Source organism: Seriola lalandi, unplaced genomic scaffold (genome assembly GCF_002814215.2).
Source record: "Seriola lalandi dorsalis isolate HSWRI2012SDOR001 ecotype SW California unplaced genomic scaffold, Sedor1 jcf7180002054829, whole genome shotgun sequence".
Taxonomy (NCBI): Eukaryota; Metazoa; Chordata; class Actinopteri; order Carangiformes; family Carangidae; genus Seriola; species Seriola lalandi.
Window position 1 is genome coordinate 1,226,557 of NW_019525382.1, and position 23,727 is coordinate 1,250,283.

General features: G+C 40.5%; 2 protein-coding genes across 2 annotated transcripts; both read right to left on the reverse strand.

Moving 5' to 3' along the window:
• Window positions 1-362: 362 nt before the first annotated feature.
• On the reverse strand, window positions 363-12,116 carry comp (cartilage oligomeric matrix protein). Its single transcript, XM_023426535.2, has 19 exons — window positions 11,950-12,116; window positions 9,101-9,174; window positions 8,245-8,296; window positions 7,631-7,779; window positions 7,273-7,410; window positions 6,446-6,523; window positions 6,038-6,190; window positions 5,662-5,766; window positions 5,064-5,171; window positions 4,771-4,930; window positions 4,355-4,473; window positions 3,535-3,587; window positions 3,234-3,427; window positions 2,937-3,115; window positions 2,783-2,831; window positions 2,326-2,522; window positions 1,712-1,884; window positions 1,300-1,439; window positions 363-804 (listed from the first exon to the last, which is right to left on the reverse strand). The coding sequence occupies exons 1-19, from the start codon at window positions 12,014-12,016 to the stop codon at window positions 746-748; spliced, it is 2,247 nt and encodes a 748-aa protein (XP_023282303.1). The 5' UTR covers window positions 12,017-12,116; the 3' UTR covers window positions 363-745.
• A 2,498-nt stretch (window positions 12,117-14,614) lies between these two features.
• tmem38a (transmembrane protein 38A) lies at window positions 14,615-23,701 on the reverse strand. Its single transcript, XM_023426527.2, has 6 exons — window positions 23,449-23,701; window positions 18,821-18,977; window positions 17,673-17,857; window positions 16,851-16,938; window positions 16,191-16,308; window positions 14,615-15,336 (listed from the first exon to the last, which is right to left on the reverse strand). Exons 1-6 carry the CDS (start codon window positions 23,570-23,572, stop codon window positions 15,133-15,135), a joined length of 876 nt encoding a protein of 291 aa, XP_023282295.1. The 5' UTR covers window positions 23,573-23,701; the 3' UTR covers window positions 14,615-15,132.
• Window positions 23,702-23,727: the final 26 nt, after the last annotated feature.

Consider the following 23,727-nt stretch of genomic DNA (forward strand, 5'->3'; position numbering starts at 1 on the left):
CTTGTTTGTAGAGTTAATATATGAGAGGGATTACTAATATTGGATAACGTATAGAACCTTTCATTTATAGAGCACGTTTCTAGATATTTAAAGACTCGTTACATGACAAAAATATAATATTCCTGATCTTTTTTTTTCGAAAATTTGCATCATCACCAACAATTATTTTTTCCCACTGATGCATTTGACATGTTTACAATTTAAAGTTACGTCTAAAATCAATTATTTCACAATTGGTTTTGTGCTAATACTCTCTGGTTATTGATCAGAGAGGCTATAATCTATTTGAAAATGCACAATCGCCATAATAAATTGTCACAGTTAGAAGTTAGAGTTTAAATTCATCCAGATACTGCTCATAATTTACCAACCACCATCCACATTTATTCAATATTGACAGTTTAATCTTTGCAATAGTTCTTCCTTCAGAAAGTATACATTGAAAGTTATAAAAAATATAGATGATGATATTTCGTTTCAATATTATTTCAGACAAATTTCTTCAAAAAAACTGTTTATGTTTTATTTTTTAATCGCTGGTTTCCTCTGAGGATTTTTTTTACAGCCGTGAAGTTTCCGCTTCTCTGTCAGGAGTTTGGAGCGCAGTCGATCTGTTGTCGTCTTCATTTCAGAGACGTCTCTTGGACTTTTCATTCAACTTTTTGTGTGACAATGATTTTCTTTCTGAGACACCGTTGTGCGTTGGAAAGTGTTCCCAGAATTCCCTGGGCTCGTCCCCGTTTCATCAGGCCACCAGCTGGACCTGCTGGGCTCTGTAGGTGTCAAAGTCCTCAGGAAGAGTGTCTGAAACAAGACACAGCATGAGGTGGAATCAGTTTAGTTCAGTTTGAGCAGCCAAAGGAAAAATACTCCACAAGGAGAAGGAAAATTTGTTCTGTTCTTACACAATTGCTGCATTTACACAGCCTCTATTTTCCATTTGTGTTTGTACAGTAAGTATAAAACAAGTTTGCACACCCAAATTTATCAGAATGCTCTTTCAATTTCTTCTAAAACATGGAGAGTAAAATGTTCAGATGTGTTCTTTGCCCTTCTTCAATCATTTTACTTCATATCAAGCCATTTCCAACTAATTAGCTTTTTAATAACTGAGGTAAGTAGTAGTAAGTACTAATAACCTTTGTTAAACTGTTTAAAAACATTAATGCTCAGTTTAAAATATCATTTTGTTTAGAACTTAAATACAAAACCAACGACAAGTAGCTGATAAATGTCGCTGTAAAAGAGCAGTTTGTGGCCACAGTCGCGTCTCTCAAACCTCTGTGACGCGTCACTCACCGTTGCAGCGATAACGCAGGTTCGCCCAGATGATGTTCTCCTGGGAGAAGCAGAAGACTCCTAGTCGGCCTCCTCTCATCGTGGCGTCGATGATTACACCTGTGTCCGCCACCATCTGAGGACCCTCGTAAAAACGAACTCTGCACACCAACAAAGAGAAGGTAACAACACAGCAAAGCATGGAGTCATGATTTGTACATATGTTATTCAGTCTGTAAACAAGATAATTTAGAATATGCTTGAATATTTTTTCTCTCTCTCTCTCTCTCGCTCTCTCTCCCTTTTGGTAGCAGCTGCCAGTTTCTCCCACCTGCCAGTCTTGGTGCTAAGCTAAAGGCTAACCATGTCAAGGATCAAACTTACCGCACAGAGATTAAACTGATTTAAAAACAATCTCATCTAACTGATGTACCTGATGTAGCCGTCAGCGGGCCGGTGTTGGAGGAACCAGCGGTACGAAGTCTTGTCCTTCCAGCCAACATTGCGAGCATCTTTCCACAGGAGTTTCACCTGGTCACTGGTGTCACCGGTGTGCCACAGCGCGTTCCTCAGGTTCTCGCCTGGACCTGTGTTTGACTTCACGGCCTTTTGGAAACCACAAATGACAAAGTCTGAGTCTCTGGACCAACTGATGTCTTTGGCCCTTTGATTGCAGCAGATCATTAAGCTTGTCATGGCAGCTCTTGGGTGTTTATGCATATCTTGAGGAAGAATGGAGTATTGTCAACATAAAGACACAAGCAAGAAGTAAATGTACACAAGGCCACTGGCTAATAGCTGGCCACTGAGGTTTACCCCAAACAAACAGGTTATGTCTTCCTCCTCTGTTCCTGAGAAATGCTGATATTTCGGCACCAAAGCACCATTTATAAAGGTTTTATAAGCTGTAATTTTAATGGCTTTATAAATCAGTTTAATAGTGCTTTAGAGATCAGTCACAAGCATAAGAAAGCCATTTAAAAATCTAAAATGTGAATGTGTCTTTACAATATTATTTCTTTTCTTATTGGCGGAGCAGCACACTACCTTCAGTTGGATGCCAGGTTCTGCCACAGCTCTGAATGGGTTTGCCTGCCAGTAGATCTGCTCCACCTGCTTCCACATCACCACGTAGAAACTGGAGCTGTCCTGGTAGCCGAAGATAAATCCTGCGTAGTCGTCGTCCGTTACCGTATTTACATGAAAGGTCCCTTCAAAATCCACGCCGCTGAAAGCAGTGTAACCTGTGGGGGAAAATGTTGCACACATGTATGACTAGATATGGTAACGGACCAGCTACAGTTTTAAAGCACAAAGTGAAATTTATGGATACTTTGATCTTTATAGAAAGATTGAAGTTAAGCTGGTGGTGGTAGCTTCATATTCACCGTGCACTCATGAGAGAGGTGTCAGTCTTCTCATCTAATTCTTTGCAAGAAGCCTAATGAGCTACTTTCCCAAAATGTCAAAGTATTCCTTTAAACAGCTGATATGATGCACTTACCAACAGCCAACCCAGGATCACTGTTCATCGTCTGGACAATCTCTCTTCCCTGCAAGATTAAAAAAAAACCATGGATTTAAGATTTAATCAGATTAGAAGAAGTGTTTTGGGACACAAGAAATACAACAACAAAAGGAAAAAACAATGACTTAACCTGGTTCAGCACCACCCAGTTGGGGTCAATCTGTGCATCTCCCTCCGGATCTAAAACGACAGTCTGGTACTCCCTGAAGTCAGTGAGGGTGACTTCAGCATTTTCTGGACAAACATCGATGGTGTCGATGATAGTGTCGTTGTCAAAATCCGTCTCACAGACATTACCTATACCATTGCCTGAGGAGATAAATTAAAGAGCAGTCGTTGACTGACTTAAGAAGAAAACTTTTTCTTTATTTGTTGTTTAAGAAAATGACAGGAATTTCTCCTTTGATATGTCAGGAGTGCTGCCCACCGTCAGAGTCCTCCTGCAGAGGGTTGGGGATCAGACGGCAGTTATCGGGACCGGGCGGCAGCAGGTCTGGGATGCCGTCATTGTCATCATCATCGTCACACTCGTCACCCTTGCCGTCTTTGTCGGTGTCGAGCTGAGAGCTGTTGATGACAGCTGGGCAGTTGTCCCGAGAGTCTTGGTGACCATCACCGTCACTGGATAGACGAGAGTTTGATTTTATTGTCGTGTGAAAGTTTTTGATTTCCAGTACGACACAGAGAACTATTGTATTTGTGATGTGACTGATTAGGTCACACGATACCTGTCCTTGTTGGTGTCGCAGGGGTCTCCGATCAAGTCGTTATCAGCATCCATCTGAGAGAGTTAATGTGAGTTATTGTTGAGAGGAAACTGAACAAGGTCTGTGTTACCTTTGACAAAACAGGCAGCAAGGCAATGAACCCAACATATCTGCTGACATCTTTAATTACGTGACAGTTTTTATAAACGTCATTAGCAGGAGGGCAGCCAAAACAAGAACTTTAAGTTGTCCTTTAAGCCTTTTGTTCAGATCAGTCATCAGTCATTGTGCTTAGTGGTGAAAACTATTCATATATTTACATTTTTTGCTCTTGAAGAACCTTATTACAGCTTATTACTGATGGATTATAAAGTTAGAAAAGTTTTGGTTATTGTACATGAGAGATGTGTTTTTGATGCGGCTCAGTTGGAAAAGGTGATGTCAGTTTTTTACAAAATATGAATCAAAATCTGATGACAGTTGTTTACTCATGGAAAAAGACCACTGTCATTCAAATCGGACCAAACTAAACCCAACAGTCCGACTCTTTTTTTTAACTTTAACTTTGATTGTCATGAATATTTGATGTGTGAGTTGCAACCACATCCATTTAGCATTCCTCTTTACTTTGCAAAATGTTTTTATACTTCCTTACTCTTACTCTTACCTACTCTTCTGTCTGAGGAGTTGAACCTGTTCATACTTCGGCTCGACAGACTGACCAGTAAGATGATCATACTCTTTGAGTTAAAATGGCTCTTATAACACATGTTGAGTTTCAGTATGTAAACAGCATGGGAGCAGTATGTAACCAGAAGAGCATGAAACACAGTCTTCTGACCTGGTCGGGGTTGGGAACATAAGGACAGCTGTCGCAGGCGTCTCCCACTTTGTCTCCGTCTCGATCTTTCTGGTCGGTGTTGGGAACCCTTTTGCAGTTATCCAGGTGATTGGGGATTCCTGAGATTCAAGTGTTCATCGGTGAATGTGAAAAGTCAACCCCTGATTTTTCTTACACTGAAGTCGTATAGCTGCATGTATTCATCAATGATACAATCATACCTCAAGTTGCAGGCCTCATTCATATCAATGTTTGCAAATATTGCTATGACAAATCAAAACCTACATACTCACATCCCCTTTTAGTCCATTTAGAAATGGATTGTCTGTCCTGTAATATATACATACATATATATATATATATATATATACATATATATATATATATATATACAATGACCCATATGGCATACTAACCATCCCCGTCAATATCTTCATCACACTCATCACCAAATTCATCCACATCTGTGTCTTTCTGGTCGTTGTTTTTCACAGCACGACAGTTGTCGCAGGCGTCACCAAAGTCGTCCTCATCAATGTTCCTCTGATCCACGTTGGGCACCAGCACACAGTTGTCCTGAAAAGACGCTGTTTTAGTTTCGGGAAGTGAAGTGACTTGAAAACATATACAGTGTGTACACAAGCCATTCTTTAATTTGTATCTCTTTTCAATGATTTTCATTTTTCATCACTGTCTTTAATGTATGAACCTGCATGTTGGGGATCCCGTCTCCATCTGCATCCTCATCACAGGCGTCTCCTATTCCGTCTTTGTCTGCATCTTCTTGACCAGAGTTGGGAACAGTAAGGCAATTATCCTGAAAAGAATTTTGCTCACTATTAATTAACGTTGACTACAAGAAAGCAAAACCAAAAAATCAGGTACAATTAAGTTAAGAAAGGGAGATGGCAGGCAAAAAAGGACAACCAAAACCCATTTATTGCACCAGTATAGTGTATGATACACAGTGTTTTGGATCAGTTTCTCCTTCCATGAAGAGCGTGTTTCAATTCAAGAGCTGCTGAAACTAAGATATGTTAGTTTTAGTTTAGAATTTTACCGTCCCATGATGGTCTAATTGTTGTTTCTAATGCAATTCAAGCCCCAAACATTGGCCTGAAACAAAGACTTTTCAGTTTCTGACAAAGTGTCAACAAAAGTTAACTTTAAATACTCTACAATTTCTCACTCTCACTCTCTCTATATATATTACGACAGCTACAACGACAGTTGTTATTCTTTGTAGATGACTATATTGTGATCATTTACACTGTTTTTTGTATCGTGGAAATAAATTAGTTACTCACCTTGTTACAGTTCCTCTCAGGACAGTCCAGCTTCTCATCGGGGAAACCATCGATGTCAATGTCAGAACCGCAGAGGTAGCCGTTACCAGCCCATCCAACTCCACACTGTGCGGATGGAAAGTGTTTTATGAACTGTCCCGACTGTTTTCATTGGCTCTGTTGTACACTGCAGTAAGTCCTCTAACAGGCCTGCGATTGCACAATATTTGGCACAAAGTGCTCAAAGTTTTATATTTCAAAGAGTTGGGTCAAAAATGTTTAAACAGCTTCATGGTATGTTTTGCAGCTCTGTACAAACTCAGCTACTACTACTGTATATTTAATGCTTGCCAACCTTTTCCCCGAGGAAAAGAAGTCTAATGTTTAATTTGTTCACCTGACACTCGATTGCCCCCTCTCGATGTACGATGCACTCTGCGCTGGCGTGGCAGGGGTTGGGCTGTCCATTCCCGCAGGCTCTCTCAGGCTTGCAGCCACGTCTCTGATCGCCAACGTAGCCCGGCTTACAGGGACCACACCTGAACGAGCCCTGATGATACACAGAGGCACTGACTCCATCAGCATCAGAGCTCAAGGTTCACACCTACACCTATAGGCAAAAGAACCACCAGCCCTCTGACTGGACTTGTGATTGAACTGACACTGTCCAATCAGCATCAGGTTTTGAAGACATGGTCAACATTTCTAACATTGTTAGTCCTCTTTTCTTATATACGAGTTATAAAGTACTGTATTAGCAGCAGATTCCCCTCAAGCATAACATGTTCCTAGTGATTATACTCACAGGTGTGTTCATACAGACTGAGTTCTCCACACAGCCTCCACTGTTGGAGGCCTCACACTCATTGATGTCCTTGCACACCTTGATAGGAAAAGCAGACAGAAAGAACATCCAGTAACTTTAATGGGCTTCCATGTCAAGATCGAAATAAGAGGCAAAATGAAGTGCAGTGAAGTGAAAGCAGTCTTGTGTTTCAGATTGAAGTGGTGCTGAAACGGTCCAGTGCGCTCTGTTTGACATTCTGTGTGGAGAGGGAGGAGGTGTTGCTGATGGATGTAGAAAGGAGCTGGTGAAAGGGACAAGACGAACGTGTTGAGGTAGAGAGGGGAAAATGGCTACTCCTGTATGTTTTCATCCAGACTTACCACAGTCTCATAATAGGGGAGAAGATGTTTTAAAACATTTTTTTGAATTTATTTATAAATTACTTTATTTTTCACAAATTTATTTTTAAATATCTAATTAAATAGGTTGTGCAGCAGTTACTGTGGATGAATGATACTACTGTCCATACAGTTAGTCTTCATCTTTTTAATAAAATATTGATGACATATTGTTTTTAATACCTAAATATTTAAAACTACCACCACTTCAACTGAAATAACCACATTGATTTAGTTTATCTATAAAATATCTTATTATTATAATAATCATCAAGATTCACTTACTAGCATCCGCAGGGTGTGTGATATGGTCAAGAAAGAATCTCCATGCTCAGTAATCTATGAGCCTGAGTCACTTTGTTTTCTTCTTTTGTTCTGACAGTGGATGTAGTGGTTTAGAGGAGGTGAACAGTGTGTTTGTATGTGTGTGTGTTCACCGTTGCTGACCTGTTTATTGGCGGTGGCGTAGGCAAGGCCGACGCCCTGGACCTGGGGCCCAGTGTATCCAGCAGGACAGGAACCACAGCGGAAGCCGGGGGAGGTGTTGATGCAGCGCACACCCATGTGACAAGGCATCACTGTACACTGCCAACAACAGAGATACACAAACACACACATGAGGATGTTATTCATGATCAATTCCTGGCTCTGCTACACCACGTAAGCTGATGATGATCAATTGTTTTGAAGTGCATCAATCACAAAACAAATATTCTTTTCTTTTAACAAGCCCTGCACAGTAACTCAGATGTTTTCAGTGGCTAATGTATTATGTCGTGACATATTGTATCATATCTCTGTGTACCTCATCCACGTCAGTGCAGTGGGTACCGTTACCCTGCATACCATCAGGACAGGGTCCACACTTTACACCCTGAGGTGTCTCCATACACTTCACCCCTGGGTGGCACGGGTTGGGCACACAGGAAGAACGAGGCTGCATTCCTCCCATCCCTGAGGAGAGAGAAGATCAAGTATCTTGTGTTTCAGTGCAGTGAAGTGTCGTTTCATACGATGCTTATCTAACTTTGTTCTGATGATTTGTGTCTAATTCGCTTTGACGGATTCTGTGGTATATCAGCTTTATATGATGATATGGAGCTTCCATCAACACACAAAAATATTAATGCATTCTGTCCTGATAATAGTCATGTATACATCTTGCTATGCACATCTTTAAAATCTGGGGAAAAAAACTATGGATAAAGTGTGTTATCAATTCCAGGTCTTCAAACTTATTGAAAATGGATGTGGAAATTGGCTTTTACTATCAGCCTACAACTCAGGACAACAGCCAGAGTTTTCAAATTCATTTTCAAAATGTAAGTGGGGGAGTAATTTCAACATGGAAATGATGTACTTTCAAACATGAACTGGAGTGTATTAAGTACATTAAGGGTTTCTGGCAGGTCAACTCACCACAGGCTTCACACTCCATCACTGTGTTCTTCAGGAATACTATCTCTTTTATCTGAAAAATACAGTGGATCAATAGATTATCATTTACTGGCACAGACATACAGTTTGTATGATTCCTCAACACAATAAGTAGCAAACTGAATCTGATTATCTGCCCATGCAAGTTTAGTAAGGTTTTGTCACCTAGCCGTTTGGAAAACAGCTGTTTACTTATTGGTCTAGAAGAAATTTTGTGAGTTCAGCAGCAATTTCCCCATGAGCTGTCTCTTTATATCGCCTCTACTTCTATCGTGTATTTCCTTCTTACTGAAGTAAGCATGCTAACCAGCTAGCCCTGGTCCAGCTGGTCTGTCTCATTACTGTCCGATACTGAGTCACTGTAGCGTCCCGGCAGCCGTGCAGAAGTAAGGCTGCAATGGCAGAAGCTTTTGGAAAGACTCTTAAAAAAACAGCTGTTACTGCTAATGGTGGCTATGTAGCGTTAGCTTACAAATAGCTCCTTTTATTTACAATGGTTATCAATTAAAATGCAACATTTTTGAGGCCTAAATAATTATGATGAATCAATGAATTTTAGCTTTTAGAGCTTTTAAGTAGAAACAAGGGTAGAGTATTTGAGTTTTATCTCTTCATATCTAAAATGCATCTGATTTATTTTTTGGGCAACTGATAAGTGATGGGTTTAACATTTAGTCTAATTTTTATCTGCAGAAATAATTATGAAGTATGACCTCGCACCAGATCATAAGCAGCCCTGTGTGTGTGCGCAGACTCATGAGTTGTGCACAGCTGAGTATGATGAAGATGACGAGATCGCTAACTGTGCACCAGCTGTGGAAGTGAAGATGGTTTTTACCTGTTGTTTCAGAAGCTCTTTGATCTCAGCCAGCGCAAGGTTAGTCATTTTAATCTGGCTGATAATTTCTCCATCTGGATTTGGAAAAAAAACAAAAACATTCAGCAATGTATTGCACTTACAACGATTAGAAGAGATACATTACATAACTATTTATATTACCAGCTGATTTACCCTCTTAAGTGAACCAGTCTACTCATGTGCAGAGTTTAACTATGTGTGAGATATAACCCTTTTAACACACAGTGCCCTAACTGCAAGGGTTTAAAAGTAACTGGTACTAAATGTTTCTTGGGCAGCTGAGTCGTTGTAACATTAGTTCATAAAAGAGCTCTCACATGGCTCAGAGTTGACTGAGAGTGATTTAGATGGGAAGCCTGAGACACAGAAAGGCCAGGCGGAACAAAGAGCAAAGAAAAATGTAACAGCTCATGACCCAAAGCCACAACCTCATCTGTCAAACATGGTGGTGCTTCTGTTATGGCTTTTACGTATGCAAACCAATGGAACTGACACACTGGCATTTGTTGAGGATTTCACTGCTGACAAAATCAACAGGATGAATGCAGGTCGACATGAGCATTCTGTGTGTTCACATTCAGTAAAATGAATCTAAACTCACTGGATGATTTCACCATTTAGCAGGACAACTGTCCTAAATGTATGGTCAAAGCAAGCAAAGGGTGAGGAGGTAGAAAATCCTCGAGTCCTGTGAGTCAATCACCTGATCTCAGTCTGATTGAGCTGCATTTCACTTGCTGAAGACCAGACTAGAGGTAGAGACCCCACAGCTGAAGGCTGCTGCACTGAAGGCCTGGGACAGAATCACCAGGGATGATACAGAGCTTCTGCTGATGTCTATGGGGGTAAGGATTTAGGTAGTCATTCCCTTAAAAGGATTTTCCAAGACAATATTAAATCTACTCACATTAAATCTGAAACTTGGTACTTTAATGTTGTATCCATTATACTTATTCAAATTAAATGTGCTGAAGCTCAGAGCCTGAAATGCAAAAAAATATGTGGACTGTATGTACAGTACACAGAAGCACTCCATCGAACGCCAAAACAAACAGTCGTAAAACCTTGTTCCAGGTGGATGCCTCTTTAGAGGTCTTTGCACCTCATCAGTTTTTCTGTGGATACTCTGTTGGCTGAACATCTGGGACTGGAAGCTCACTGGGGGCAGCGGTTACAACACACATGTCCTCCTGTACAACATGATGCACTGCCTCTTATCTAATAGTCTAACACCTGACATTCCTCAGCCACCACAGACCTCACTTGTATCCACTGCCCACGCTTTCACTGGAGTCGGAGATGTTTTGATTGGAGCTGGAAAACTGATTTTCCAGATATGGAATGATACAAAATTTTATGTAAGTTGCAAAAAGTTATGTAAGTTTTTCATGTTGCATGCGTACAGGAACTAAACTCTGTGGACATCCTGGTGTTTTTACAGCGTGTCACTGTAAGTCCAAGTACCGAGTCCCAGGTTTGAATATGATCTGGATTTTCAGTGCAGATAATGAAATGTAAACCATCTGTCACCATAACCATCCTACAAAGCAGAGAGGCTGAAAAGTTGCTTATTCAAATCAATAAACTCTGGAGTTTCAGCCTGTACTTTGTCTGGTATAACCACTAGCTTATGGTGGTAACTAACTGACATTACTACGTCTGTTTTCTGATTTTATGAGTCTTCTCCTATTGTTCTACTGTTACACTGTGTTTTAACATGTCAAAGAAACATTTTTCGTTTTATCACGAAAGTAAAAAAAGCAATTCAATAGAAAAATTACAAAATGAAGGGAAACTTTGTGTGACTGAGCAGTGAGAGTGAAACAAAACAGTGGAGTCACGAGCCAGTTCAGAGGAAAATTCTCTGCTCTCGTTGTCACATTGTTTTCACATTATTGATATGTTGTTATTATAAAGAATATTGATTGTACCAACTCTGAAATTTCTCTTTAAGTCCACAAAAATGTGAAAAAAAACAAAAACTGCAGTGGTTCTCAGTTTACAGACCCTGTGGCTGTCAGATTCGTAAACCTCCAGCCAGGCTGGGATACTGTTTGTGTTCAGGTGTAGTCAGATCTTGATGGACCGTACTGCTTGTACTAATTGACCCAAAGACCCCAACATCCCCCCTTCAGTCACTTCAGACATCACCTCTTCCCCCAGAGGAGCCGTATAAGGGCAGAAATCTCCCCAGTGTGAAGCGCAGGAAATGTGTTCTTCTCATTAGCAGCAACTCTGTTTACTGAAAGAATTCCACAGCACAGAGAAAAGATACTGGAAATAAATCTCTCCCACCACTAATAGAAAGGTTGGAGGATTTTTTTTTTTCCTTCAACAGAAAGCTCACAGTGATTGTTTTTCCTCATTGTGTGTAAATACATTTATGTCCTCAAAGCTTTGCAGGGAATACTCAAACTCCAGAGTCCTCTGAGTTATTTTACCTTGACAAGTCAATTTTGTGTTTCCTCGAGAAGTCAGATTCTTGGTTTTCTAATTATAAAAATAAAATAAAAATAATAAGCAAATACCTTTTTTGTAAACAAAATTGTGGCTTAATTTTGATTAATTTATAGGATGTTCTCAGACATTTTTGCGATGCCATTTTCCCAGTGAGATAAGTCAGTTTTCATTTTATTGTTTCCCAGCCCAAAGCTTGTTTCAAGTCATGTTGTCATGCTGTGCTGCTGCTTTTTGCAGTCATTACCTGTCTTATATAGTCATGTGTATTTTAGTGATTTCTATGCTGTGTGGTGAAATGAGGACAATAAAGTTCCTATCTAGCAAACCTATTTAAAATGACTATAAAATCTAAAAAGAGTTTGGCTCACCTCTCTGTCCTTCTGCAACGTGTTGTCCCATGCACAGCGCGCAGGTCAGCACCAGGGACCACAGCATGGTTTAATCTCTGCAGCTCTTCAGGTACAGCAGATCTGTGTCTTCTCTCTCCCCTTCCTTGAGCTCAGTATCAGTGGACCCCGTGCAAACCTGGTTCCCGCATAGTTTTAGTCTTTCCTCCCCTGCTTTGGCTTTATACCAACCCCCCCCCCACTCCTCAACCGCCCCACTCACACCCCCACTCCCTGGCTTACATCCCCAATCCCAGTCCTACAAATCACTTCTTTGGAAATGAGGATAGGGGTTTGATTGCACAACATGAGACATCCACACATATAACAGAAGCATCAGTCTCTGTGTGGTTTCCATTCAGGTCATACCAAAGTGGGCCAATTGAAAGGACCGGTTATGCTTCACTAACAGCTAGGTAGGGCTACATAGTACAAATCAAAAGGGGGTTTTAGTCGGTTGGTTGGTGTTTTCGGTTCAGTGTATTTTAGACAAACTGGCCTGCTGGAAGAACGCAACCCACTGCAGGGCCAGTGTGGATCCAACTGGGGCTCTGCAGCAGGACTGGTTTTGATGCTTCAGGTACTGGCGACGGGCAGGAATCGAATCACACACTGCACCACTGGCTGACTGATTGTGAACAAACCCATCGCACCACCAGGTCCCCTTCACACTGGGTGTTTCCCCTAATCGCGCTTTTCAATCGTTACTTCGGGTTTTGGACTACAAAATTCACAGAGCCTCCTAAAGATCAACCTTTAGAGCTTCAGTCTTTTAAGACCATGAGCTCTTTGGTCAGACAAATGATCAAATGATATTTGAACTGAGACACTCGAGCTTTATTTCTTTCACATTCTGACTCCTTCATTTAGACATTGGCTGTAAGAGAAACAATGGAGCATTCCTTTTACTAAATACCGCAGCATATCAGTTCTGGGCTTGATTTTATGAGGCTCCATGAATTTTAAATCCCAACACCCAAAGTGAAGACTCACAGCTCTTAATTGTCAGAGCAAACGGCTCAGGGTGTCAGAGGCTTGCTCTGAAGTCTTGACGTAGTGGGTTCAGTCCTTTGGTGAATTTTGAAGCCAAACAACCAGATGAAACATTTGTTTCAAGTGTCCTTGACCCAAAATAACTTATTTATAAGACTCAATAAAATGAGGGATGATTATCTGACTATGCAGCTCGTGCTGTCACAGAACTTTTTGGAAGGTTTGTGGGTATGAGTTTGATTGTTATGGGGCTCAGTAAAAAGAGTTTTTTTGTTCTTGTTGTTTTCTCATAAATAATTAGAAATGATGGTCCACTGTTTGTGAAGTAGGAATGTGTGTGTGTGTGTGTGTGTGTGTGTGTGTGTGTGTGTGTGTGTGTGTGTGTGTGTGTGTGTGTATGTGTGTGTGTTCGTATTTTTCAGTAATGGGATAGACAGATGTTGGTTACATTCCTCACACTGAAGGTTTTGGGGTTTTAGACCAGATCACTTTGACAAGCTCTCACCACCTCCACTCCCTCGTCTTCTCGCTGCCTTGCCCAAAGGAGCGGGGAAGTCTCATTCTGGGCCATAGTGGAAAAACAAACACAACATCTCGTTTCTGTCGCCACACTGGAGAATTGGATACTTTGTGTGGAGTGGAAGAAATTACATAACATCTCTGAGATCTTCTTTCTCATCTTTAAACTGTTATCAATAAGGGCTGAAAGTTTGATTTAATTCTAACTGGTTCAATAATGTGTTTTATCAAAGGATGGAGGGAACCATTAATGATTAAAATTCCTTCAATGAACAGTTTTCCCATTCTTTCACCTTAAGGGTTTCTAAGGTTCTCAAATGTGATGATTTGCTGCTTTTCTTTGTCTTAAGTTACAAGTAATTATATCATTTTGAGCTTTAGACTGTTGGTCGGACAAACCAAAGAATTAATGGATTCATCAGAAAAATGATCAACACATGAATCCATAAGGAAAAGAGTCATTGGCTGCAACCTCCTATAAAACTGTTAAAAATTGTATTTACAACCAGCTACAATAAAGGGCCATTTCAGCTTTAGAGGTGTGTGACTGAGCTCCACCAGTGCTACAAATGTGACCTGAAAATGCAGCGAACAGATCTCTTACCTCCCCGATCCTCTCTGCCGCTGTGAGGAATGTTGAGGTCAAAGGTCGAGAGCAACAAGCCTCCTGTAAAGTTCATTAGTGATGCTTTATTGCTTGTAGTACAAGAGTTTGTCAACACGGCAGGGGGCTTCCCAGTTTCTCAGGACGCGACCTCGGGTTGACCTCAGACCTTTCCTGTCACCTCCCAACAGCCTCAGAGTTACATAATACAGAGTTTATGAAGACTTCCTCCTGACTGCCACCCGACTCCTGTCCTGTGTGTGTTGCAGCATTAAGTCCTAAAAGTTTTATTTTCTTTTTTTTTTTAAAAAAGGGGAATATTTCAACATGTTTTTGTACAATCAATCTGTTGAGGCACTTTGGTAAATGTAATACGATACATACTGCTGAATCTAGGCCTGGGCCTAAAGTGGAGACAAGATGTTGAAACGATATCTAGAAAACTGGTTTTAAACATTTACAACCAATGGAAAGAAATCATAAAAAAAAAATTTATGTCAATAAGGGGAGGAAATTAAAAACCACCAGGACTCAGTGTTTCTCTTAATTTTATTCAAAGACATGAATTTGTCTCCGTCTCAATGTAAAAAGCAGCAATGTTTATGCTTTATTCACATTTGAATTTCTGATTGAGAGTCAGATTAATTTGCATTTTCTGTTTCTTTAATAAAATACGGTTTGGTGGATTAAAAGAAATCCAACGACACCTGGTAACACAACTACTGATGTGGGACGAAGGCCATCCTAGAACGACCACGCAGCTCCTACAAACATGGATCACCACACAGTGTTTGGCACAGATGTTCACAAACGCATAAATAAGTAGGTCTAAAATGTCCAGGTTGGGCTGCAGTGTGAAACGTTTACTCTGGTATTTACAGAGTCCTCATGCTGTGTAAAATGCAGAAAGCACCATTTGGCTCTAACAGAAAGGGTCTCATTTGGTAAAACATCAAACTGCCCCTTTCCCTAGAAAGGAATGGGAAGTCCCATCATGTGGAGGCCATGAGGGCGAGTCAGATGCAGTTTCATCAGAGCAGCGTGACATCCTACTCGGCTTTCTTGGCTTTCCTCTTGCGAGCGCCTTCGCTCAGCTCCTCCTTGGTTTTGAGAGGTGAGGATGGAGTGGCGGCGGGAGGATGGTGGTGGTCCTCCTCAGAGCCACCCAGTGGGGAGCCGAACAGCAGATGGCAAACCCAGGACTCAATGAGGGCGAAGGGGGAGCCGTGAGAGTGTCTTGCGGTCATCACCACCTGAAGGAAGATGGAGACAGTGGGAAAATTTTAGGACATTTAAATGGGCTCTCCACCTATTTTTTGCACGTGGAGATTGGTTTACTCATCGTGACGAGTTCAAGTCAGTTTGAGAAGAAGAGTTTTATGACATTGTCTGCGGTTTTGGAGGAACTTTCTAAAGTCTGATGAAACAACCCTGATTTTCTTTGATGTTTGAAACATGTTTACCAGGAGCGGAGGGAATAACAAAAGATGCAAATGAGTTGCAACATGGGAATTGTAGGATCCAGCATTTTTGGACCTTGTCTCATACAAGGGACAAAAACTGAAGATATCTCAGCCTCTGCTGCATCGGTGTTTACCATTGATCAAATTTGTGTCTGTTAATTGAGATCTCGCATTGCAATGTCACTGAACTGTAATGACCTTTTATTCTCCTGTTGTTCAATTTTATTTGATATTGTCTCGTGTTTCTTTTATATCTCTGAATTGCCTTGTTCTTTAAACGTGCTGTACAAATAAACTTGCCGTGCGTTCTTGTGCATGTGCTAGTCTGACATAAAACAAAGCAAGGATCTCATCAAAACACTGATCCACAGGTTCACTGGTGCTCAAAAACTTAAACAGAAGTGTGTTTCCCTGGAAAGCCGATGAAACACAAATAGTGTTTCATGTGTGTTTTTTTTTCCTTGTTTAAATTTAGCCACAATTTAATATGACAATTTACATATGACAAGCAAGTGGGGTGTTTTATTTCTGGCACATAATCCTTTCATGAAGGATGAAATGTTATCTTCTTATATACAACACAATACGCAATCAGAACTCTAGACTTAAATCAGCTCTGTCAACTACATGTCACACGGCAGCACCTTGCTTGTGGCCATGAAGAGGGTGAAGACGAGGATGAGGGTGCTCTTGGACACTGGCAGCCAATGAGCCTCCTGTAGGGTGAAGAGGATAGCTCCGTACAGACTGGCTTTGGTCGGGCTGCGGAGATGAAAGACAAACTGTCAGCAAAAATCTGTCCATCATATTGCTTACTAGGGCAGAAATCAGAGATGGAGTGGGAGATCGTGGCAAACATTTTTTAATTTTTAAATTTTTTTTGTCATTATTGAAAAATTTGACGTTTTTATTAGAGGTTTATTGTTACCTCTGAAGTTTGAACAAATTCTCTTACACTTATCAAAAGCCTTATGATAAAGTTGAAGTGTCTGTTGCCATGATAAAAACCATGGGTAATATATTTTCATCTGACAGTGATATTACAGGCTCTCTTATGGATGCTGCCACTAGGGGGCACCAATGTCAAACTACCAAGCTACATATAGTATCTTCAACAAACTTACTGTGCGTTTCAAACAGATTGACTGTAGTTTGGGTCTGACTGTGATCACAGTTACTTTTAAGTTCTAGTTTTGTCTCTGGGGTTGGGCTACACGCTAATCTAAAACAGCCTACATGCTGGATGAGGTAGTGATGAGTATGTGTTCCCATCAGCTGCTGCAGAGCAGGAAACACAGACTTACAATGACATGTTGAGGATCTCGTTGGTCTCGGGCCTCCACACACCGCGCAGCAGCTGCTCAAAATTGGAAATGAGAGCCACTCCAGACCCTGGCAAGATAAAAATAGACAAGTGGAAAAAATGAGGACAAAAAAGTCTGCGTCTCGTGTCACTGCTCTCATCTGGCTTCAGCCTTTCTCCCCCATTTTCAGCATGACCAGCCTGCAGGGCCGCACCGCTGCAGCAGAGACAGTAAGAGGCCAGAGCACACTGACTCTTTATATAGATTTTCTATGGCTATTTTTGTTTTATGGGAGAGTTTCACAGAGAAGAAGTACAGGGGAAATGTGGTTTACAGTAGGTGTTTAACAAAAGACGGGACCTCGCAGGTGGTCCTTATTTAACAAACATTTAAATTGTTGCCTATTGGTAAGTTGTGATTAAGTTATTGTAAACACACGTATGAATGGCTTGCACTGCCCGGGGCAAAAATTAGCTGCTGGGTGTCTGTTAATCCCCTGATCCCTCAGCTCTGTGTGAACTATGTACAGTTTTGCTCGCATGGAATGCTATCTGCCCCCGTATCGGCTGTGTGGGGATTCGATTAAACACAAATGAATTCACCATGCACCGTGTAAGCACAAAGATGAAAAAGATAAGGTACTGAAAACTGGACTTTTTGACACGATTCAAAAGCCCAAATGAAACATGACTCATTTTCATGCCACAACTTGTTTTGCTCATAGTGTACTGTAATATCCTGCATATGATATTACCAACGATGTAACGGTACCTGTCCTGTCCTACTGTATGAACACAAGTTGCTGTGAAACCTGACACCAACCTTTGACGTATCCGATGATGACCATGATGAGGAAGCCGTGGTGGTAGGCGTGGTGGGCGTGGTGAACACCGGCGGCGATCTTACGGGTGCGGACGACCTCCTTCAGGGCGACCAACACGAGTTTGACAGGCAGGAAAGCCACGCATTTATAGAAGAGGTTCAGTGGGCAGTAGAAGATGAGGTACCTGTGTTCGTACCGGACATAGGGAGAGAAATATAAGATATCAGAGTGAGGGAAGGTGAGGGTAAGAATTTTCTTTAAATTTCTCTCCTATAGTTTATATTTAGCTTGATGAACATTGTATTGAATGTATTGTATTAAAGGGTCAGTTCACCCAAATCACAAAAAGCCCCCTATATTTTCCCCCTTGCATCTAGCCATCAAGTTTAGTTTTTTCTTCTGCTGAGACGTGAAACAACCCACACAACCCACACAACCCAAACAACTGGACTTTTTTCTCAAAGTTTCATGTTCGTTAGAAAATTGTTTCTAAAAGGTCATGAGTCGTAGTCGACCACTAAATGATGTTTTAAAGTCTTTTTCACACTGCCACTGAAACTGAATCTTCAAATACAGTATAAAGATACTGAAATCTACCTATAAAACTCCCCCCAGGGACTGTAGATCCCCCATATTCTCATAAAAAAAATACATGGTGCCAATCTGTGGATTCTCCCAAATGACTGGGTGGTAGTTTCTTAACAGATATGCTGAGCTTTTAGATGTTTTCAGCCCCACTAACCAACCTAAAAACTAACAAAAAAAATCTTAAAAGCATAAAAACAAAGTAGCTGCATAGTTAGATATAGTTGGTCAAAAGTGGGAAGCATATTTAGTGTTTTTGGGTCCGACCCGTTTGATTGAAAGACTTGTTTCTTTTCCTACGAAAAGCAGAAAAATAAATGAACCATGTTGTTGTCTGGCCACAATGGCAGGTCTAAGTCAGCAGTCACATGACATAAATTACCAGTCAATTTTTTGAATGGAAAGACCTCCAAACAATGGCTGGAAGGGAAAAGTCTTGAAAGTTTGATGAAATGTGCAAAAATCAAACAAAAAAAAAAACCAAAAGACACTGTGCATGTGTGACCTTAAAACAGAATCTCCTCGCCCGTGAAGGGTGAAGTCGTTCTGAGGATTTTCTCACCAGACAGCTGAGGCCAGAAGGATGTGGCTGTTGTGTTGGAAATAGTCGATGGGGCTGCTTCCAAGCATGATGTCTGCGAGGATGTAACTACCGAAGCAGTAGAGCATGGCACAGAGCCAGGAGGCCACAGGACTCCTGCGAGAAACCTCCACTGAGCCTGCAACACAGAGGAGGAGCTGTCAACAAAATGTAATAACAGTATAATAAGAATGTGTTTCAGTGAGCAAACAGGTTAGGTTAGAGGTGTTGGTGAAGGTTGTGTGTGTGTGTGTGTGTGTGTGTGTGTGTGTGTGTGTGTGTGTGTGTGTGTGTGCACTCAGTGTCCTGCTTATGTCTGTTTGTGTGCAGATTAAGATGTATTTGGCTTTTATTAAATATCAGATCTCACAGTCAGCTTCATCCACTGTCAGATTCTGTCACGACCACAGCTACAAAAATACCTTGAAGCATTTTAAATCTTATTTTGATTGAATGTATTCTTTCTTTTTATAATTTCTTTATTAAATGAAGGTGCCTTAATATATGGATTCGGATTGCAGTGTGAGGGAAATACAGTTTAGGCTTTTCCCAATTAATTGTAACTGAATGATTGTAAGAAATTATTGATTCCTATAACTAATTTATTTAAAATAAAAACTTAAGAGGTAAGATGCCGTATGTACGATTTTAAAATGTCAAACTTTTGTTTTTTCTTATACCAAAAAAACATTGTAGCAGATATCAATTTGAATTTTAAAATGAAAAAAAAGTTAATATAATTAGTAATTGACAGATTTAATCATTCAATGTAAACTCATTTTAAACCATGTTCTTTTTAAAAAAAAACAAAAACAAACTAACTCTTCTTTAATTTCATTATGTTTTTTTTTTTTTATGTAACAAATTATTTTAGATTAGAAACCATTGAAAAAAGTACATAGCCTTGACTGTGTCCTAAATTTGAATTGTCTAAATCCTGTTTTAGAAGCTTTTCCACTTTGGCCAGAACAAAGTTCTGTGATAATCTTTGTTCTTTTTTTGGAAATCACATGGGTCAGATTGATTTGGGCCGTGTATATGAAATTTAAAAATATTCTGTTTGTTCTTGCAGCGCAAAACTGTTAGCGACGACCTTCAAAAGTCATTATCAGTGGATCCCTTGTGTGTCTATGCGCTATATCTTTGTCCACACCCAGTCGACCATTTCAGTGCACACCCCCGATAATCTGTCTTTTTTAACCTAATATTGACCCAGGACTTCTACAGTCATTTACAAGTTGACAGTTTGCCATCTCAACAAATGCCCGAGCACAGACTTCAACAGAACAGACTGCTGTTTGTAATTTATAAACTATATGTTTTAGATATGATAATTTAATATTCATTTTTTTAGTATATGTGACACTGACTTATTATGTGCCAAACGTCTTGGACGACTTGAAAATTGCTTGTGTCTGATTGGTTGGCAGGTATCCATTAAAACTGTCTATCAGGACACTTCAATTACAGCCCCAGTCAACAGTTTGCCCACATTTCTAAATCAATATGCAAGATGTGTTAAACTGCAGCTAACTATAGCAAAAATGTCAAGGCTTCAAACTGCGTTACAGGGAACCCTCACCGGTGAAATAAAGCAAACTGCAGCAAACTAAGAGAAAACTGACTGAAAGAAACAGGATGAGCATTTGAAGATGGACTGTGTTGTTTCTTTCTGTAGCTTTATGTTCAATAACACACTCTGAGGGGCAGAAGAGGAAGAAAAAGTAGCAAAACCTCACTACAAAACTAAAAAGGCCTGCTATCAAACATTTTACTTGTGTAGAACTACATAAGTATTATAGTATTCTGTTTTTAAATGAATAAAAAACTGGCTGCTGTTACAACATTGATAGAAACATACAGTAAATCGAGATGTGAGCACAAATCTCCTACAACAGGTGGGTGAGGGTGTCGTGCTGCAACTGGCGCTCAGTTTGAAAGCAATCTGATCCTGAGAAATGCGGCCCTATAAATATATTCTGCTCAACTGCTCCTCCTGCCTTGCAACTGTCAGGCCCATCTTAACCTCTGACCCCCACACTTGTCTCCCTTCCCTCCTACAGTACCGACCCCCCCCCCAAAAAAAAACTCATTCATGTGCTCCTCTAACATGTGGTCTGTGAACTGGGGATCTCTACTCAGACACGTGCGACTAATGGTGGATATAAGGTGATCAAATCTTGGCAGTGTGAGTCATTTGACTGTAAAATGTCCTGAAATGTGAAATGAGATAAAGTTGTACACAGTCATGAGGTCAGCCTTGGTTGATAGACATGCTATAGTTAGTCTGAGGCCTGATGATAAAACAGATTTTAACTCTAAAACGTGCATCAGTGCCTTTGACTGTACGACTCTTTAAAAACAAATACTGTCTCAGTGTTTTCGACTTCTTGTTCATTTAATCTAAAACTAAATACAACAAATGTGTTAAAAGGAGAGTGAGCCAGTCCCCTTTACCTCAGCTACTACGGGAAATGTGAACAGCAGCATGGTGTTGCACCTGCTTTTTGACACCCGTAAAACTTTGGGATGCAGTAAGAACTAAGTTTATTCATAAATTCATTTGTACATTCAAACTAGCAACGGTCACAACAGAAATACTACAACAACAACTGCACTAAAGTAAAACGGCAAGTCACTGCAAAAGATTCAGAATTTCAACTGACACACGGAGACATGTTGCTGCGCTTGCTTACAATTCAAAAGCATCGGGAGAGTTGTTATTCAAACTAAATTTGCATCTCGCAGTAAAAGTTTGCATTGCTCACTTTACATATTGCACATGCAGCAGCAGCAGCACAACAGCCACGTGTTGTGTTGTTTTAACCTGGCTCAACACTTAACAGAGTACACCACCCATTAACCGTAGCACTCCTATGACACTATCAGACTCCTAAGAACCTAAGGTATCGTCTTTACTACCCAAAAAACTTGGAACCTACATCACCCACAATGCAACTTGACAGCTGACAATTTAGATCAGAGTTTCAGGTGTGTTATGCTAGTAGCGACTGACTAAGTCTCGAGCTGCTAGCCTCAAGCAGAGATGAGGAGCGGGCTACAGAGGTCTGGTAACTTCATCTCTCTTCAGACCCAACCAACGTTGACTCAAGTGACATCACTTGAGGCAGATTGTCAGATTTCCTGCAGCTTCCTCTGGCACCACAAAATAAAACTTTTCTCACATATGCAGTCGTAGTCCCCAAGACCTGTAATCAAACTTTGATGTGTTGATGTGTATCTAAAGGTCCGCTCTAAGGGTGACTCTAGATTAGCATTAATTTATTTTCTGCTTAATTTAATTTAAAACACAGGGAGTTCAACAACATAGTTAACTCTGTCTAACTAAGTAATACTAACTAGCCTAGTTGTAGATACATTTTGAAAAAGCATATAACCATTAACTTTCTCCACATACTTCATGTAGCATAATCTAAGTTTCCAGAAGTAATTTAAAGAGACGACAAAGTAATTTAAAGAGATACAGAAGTTTATTCACCTGACTAACAGCTCCTATACTTTCCTCACTGCCAGTGGCTGGAGCATCAGTGCAGCGGAAAATGTGGGAGATAATGACACAAAGATGACATTTCCCAGTTGTCTTAGTACAAACCACGTGACTCATGTTGTACAAGGTGTTCAATGCAGCTTATGCTCCTTTAGAAGCAACAGAATAAATCTGTGAACTTTTTGATTTTGTGACGAGGTTGAAGTGTGTGTGGCGCTCCTGCCTTCTTCACTTCACACGTCAGAGCAAACTTTTTCTTTAGGGGTGTGGAAAGTGAGGTATTTCAAAGACTGCACACTCCCAGGGACATCAAGGTCATGCTGGGCTTCTTGCTCAACACCTTATTTCATGTTTAACGCTCAGTGTAAATAACACACCCAACCCAAATGCAGCCTACAAGTGTTCAGCAGAAGGGGCTTCGGAGGCCCACTGACACTCTATTTCAGGATCTTCTATTTATTGCCTAAGCCATTGGTATGCACAGGCCTTCTCTCGGGTTTCATCCTCCTCGAGAGGATCTGTTGCTCAAAGGAGTTAAATCTTGGAAAATATCAGCCTTGACCCAAAGCTGAGTAGTTTAATCTACTCCAGCGAGTTCCTACAGTGTAAATGAGGTCAGGCTGCTGCAGCAACAGACATTTCCTCAGCACCAAGCTCCTGCTTCACTTTATATAACAGGTCAAGCTTTATAAGGATAGGGTGCTATAGAGATAACAGCAACAGAAAGACCATTTTGGGATTCAAGAGCAATGAGTAGTTATACCACAGAAAAAAGCCATAAATTAATAAATAATAAACCACTAATTATTAAATGCACGTTATATAAATATTAGGCTTTTTCATCTCAGTCACTACTTATACGTTCTTTTGGGTTTATATTTTTAATTCCTATATTAGCAATATATATTTTTACTTTGTGGTGTTATAAATAAAGGTATGTTTATTAACAACAACAGGTCTGGTGAGTGTGGAGCATGTAGTACAGTAGATGCACCTGCCAAACTATGCAGATAAATATATTTATGTAATAGTGAAGCATGCCCTTAATCTGAAAGACAAGCGCTCACTTGCGGCAAACAGAAAAGTGTCAAAGCACACTTACCTGGCTCATACTTGAGGTAGAGGATGGATACGATGTAATAAGCGAGATCAAACACAGGAAACATTCCCATTTTAGAGAAGGCTGGGGCAAAATCGCCCAAATTAAGAACTGCCAGCACCTCCATGTTGTGTGTCTGACAACCAGTGACTCTCTGTCTTATTTTTTTTAATTTTTATTCCAACTGCGCAGTCTGGATCGGAAGCCCCCCCAACCCGGTCGACCGACTCTCCACCAAGCCCCCCGGTCTGGACAGTGAAATCCTGTGACACTCAAGCGCTC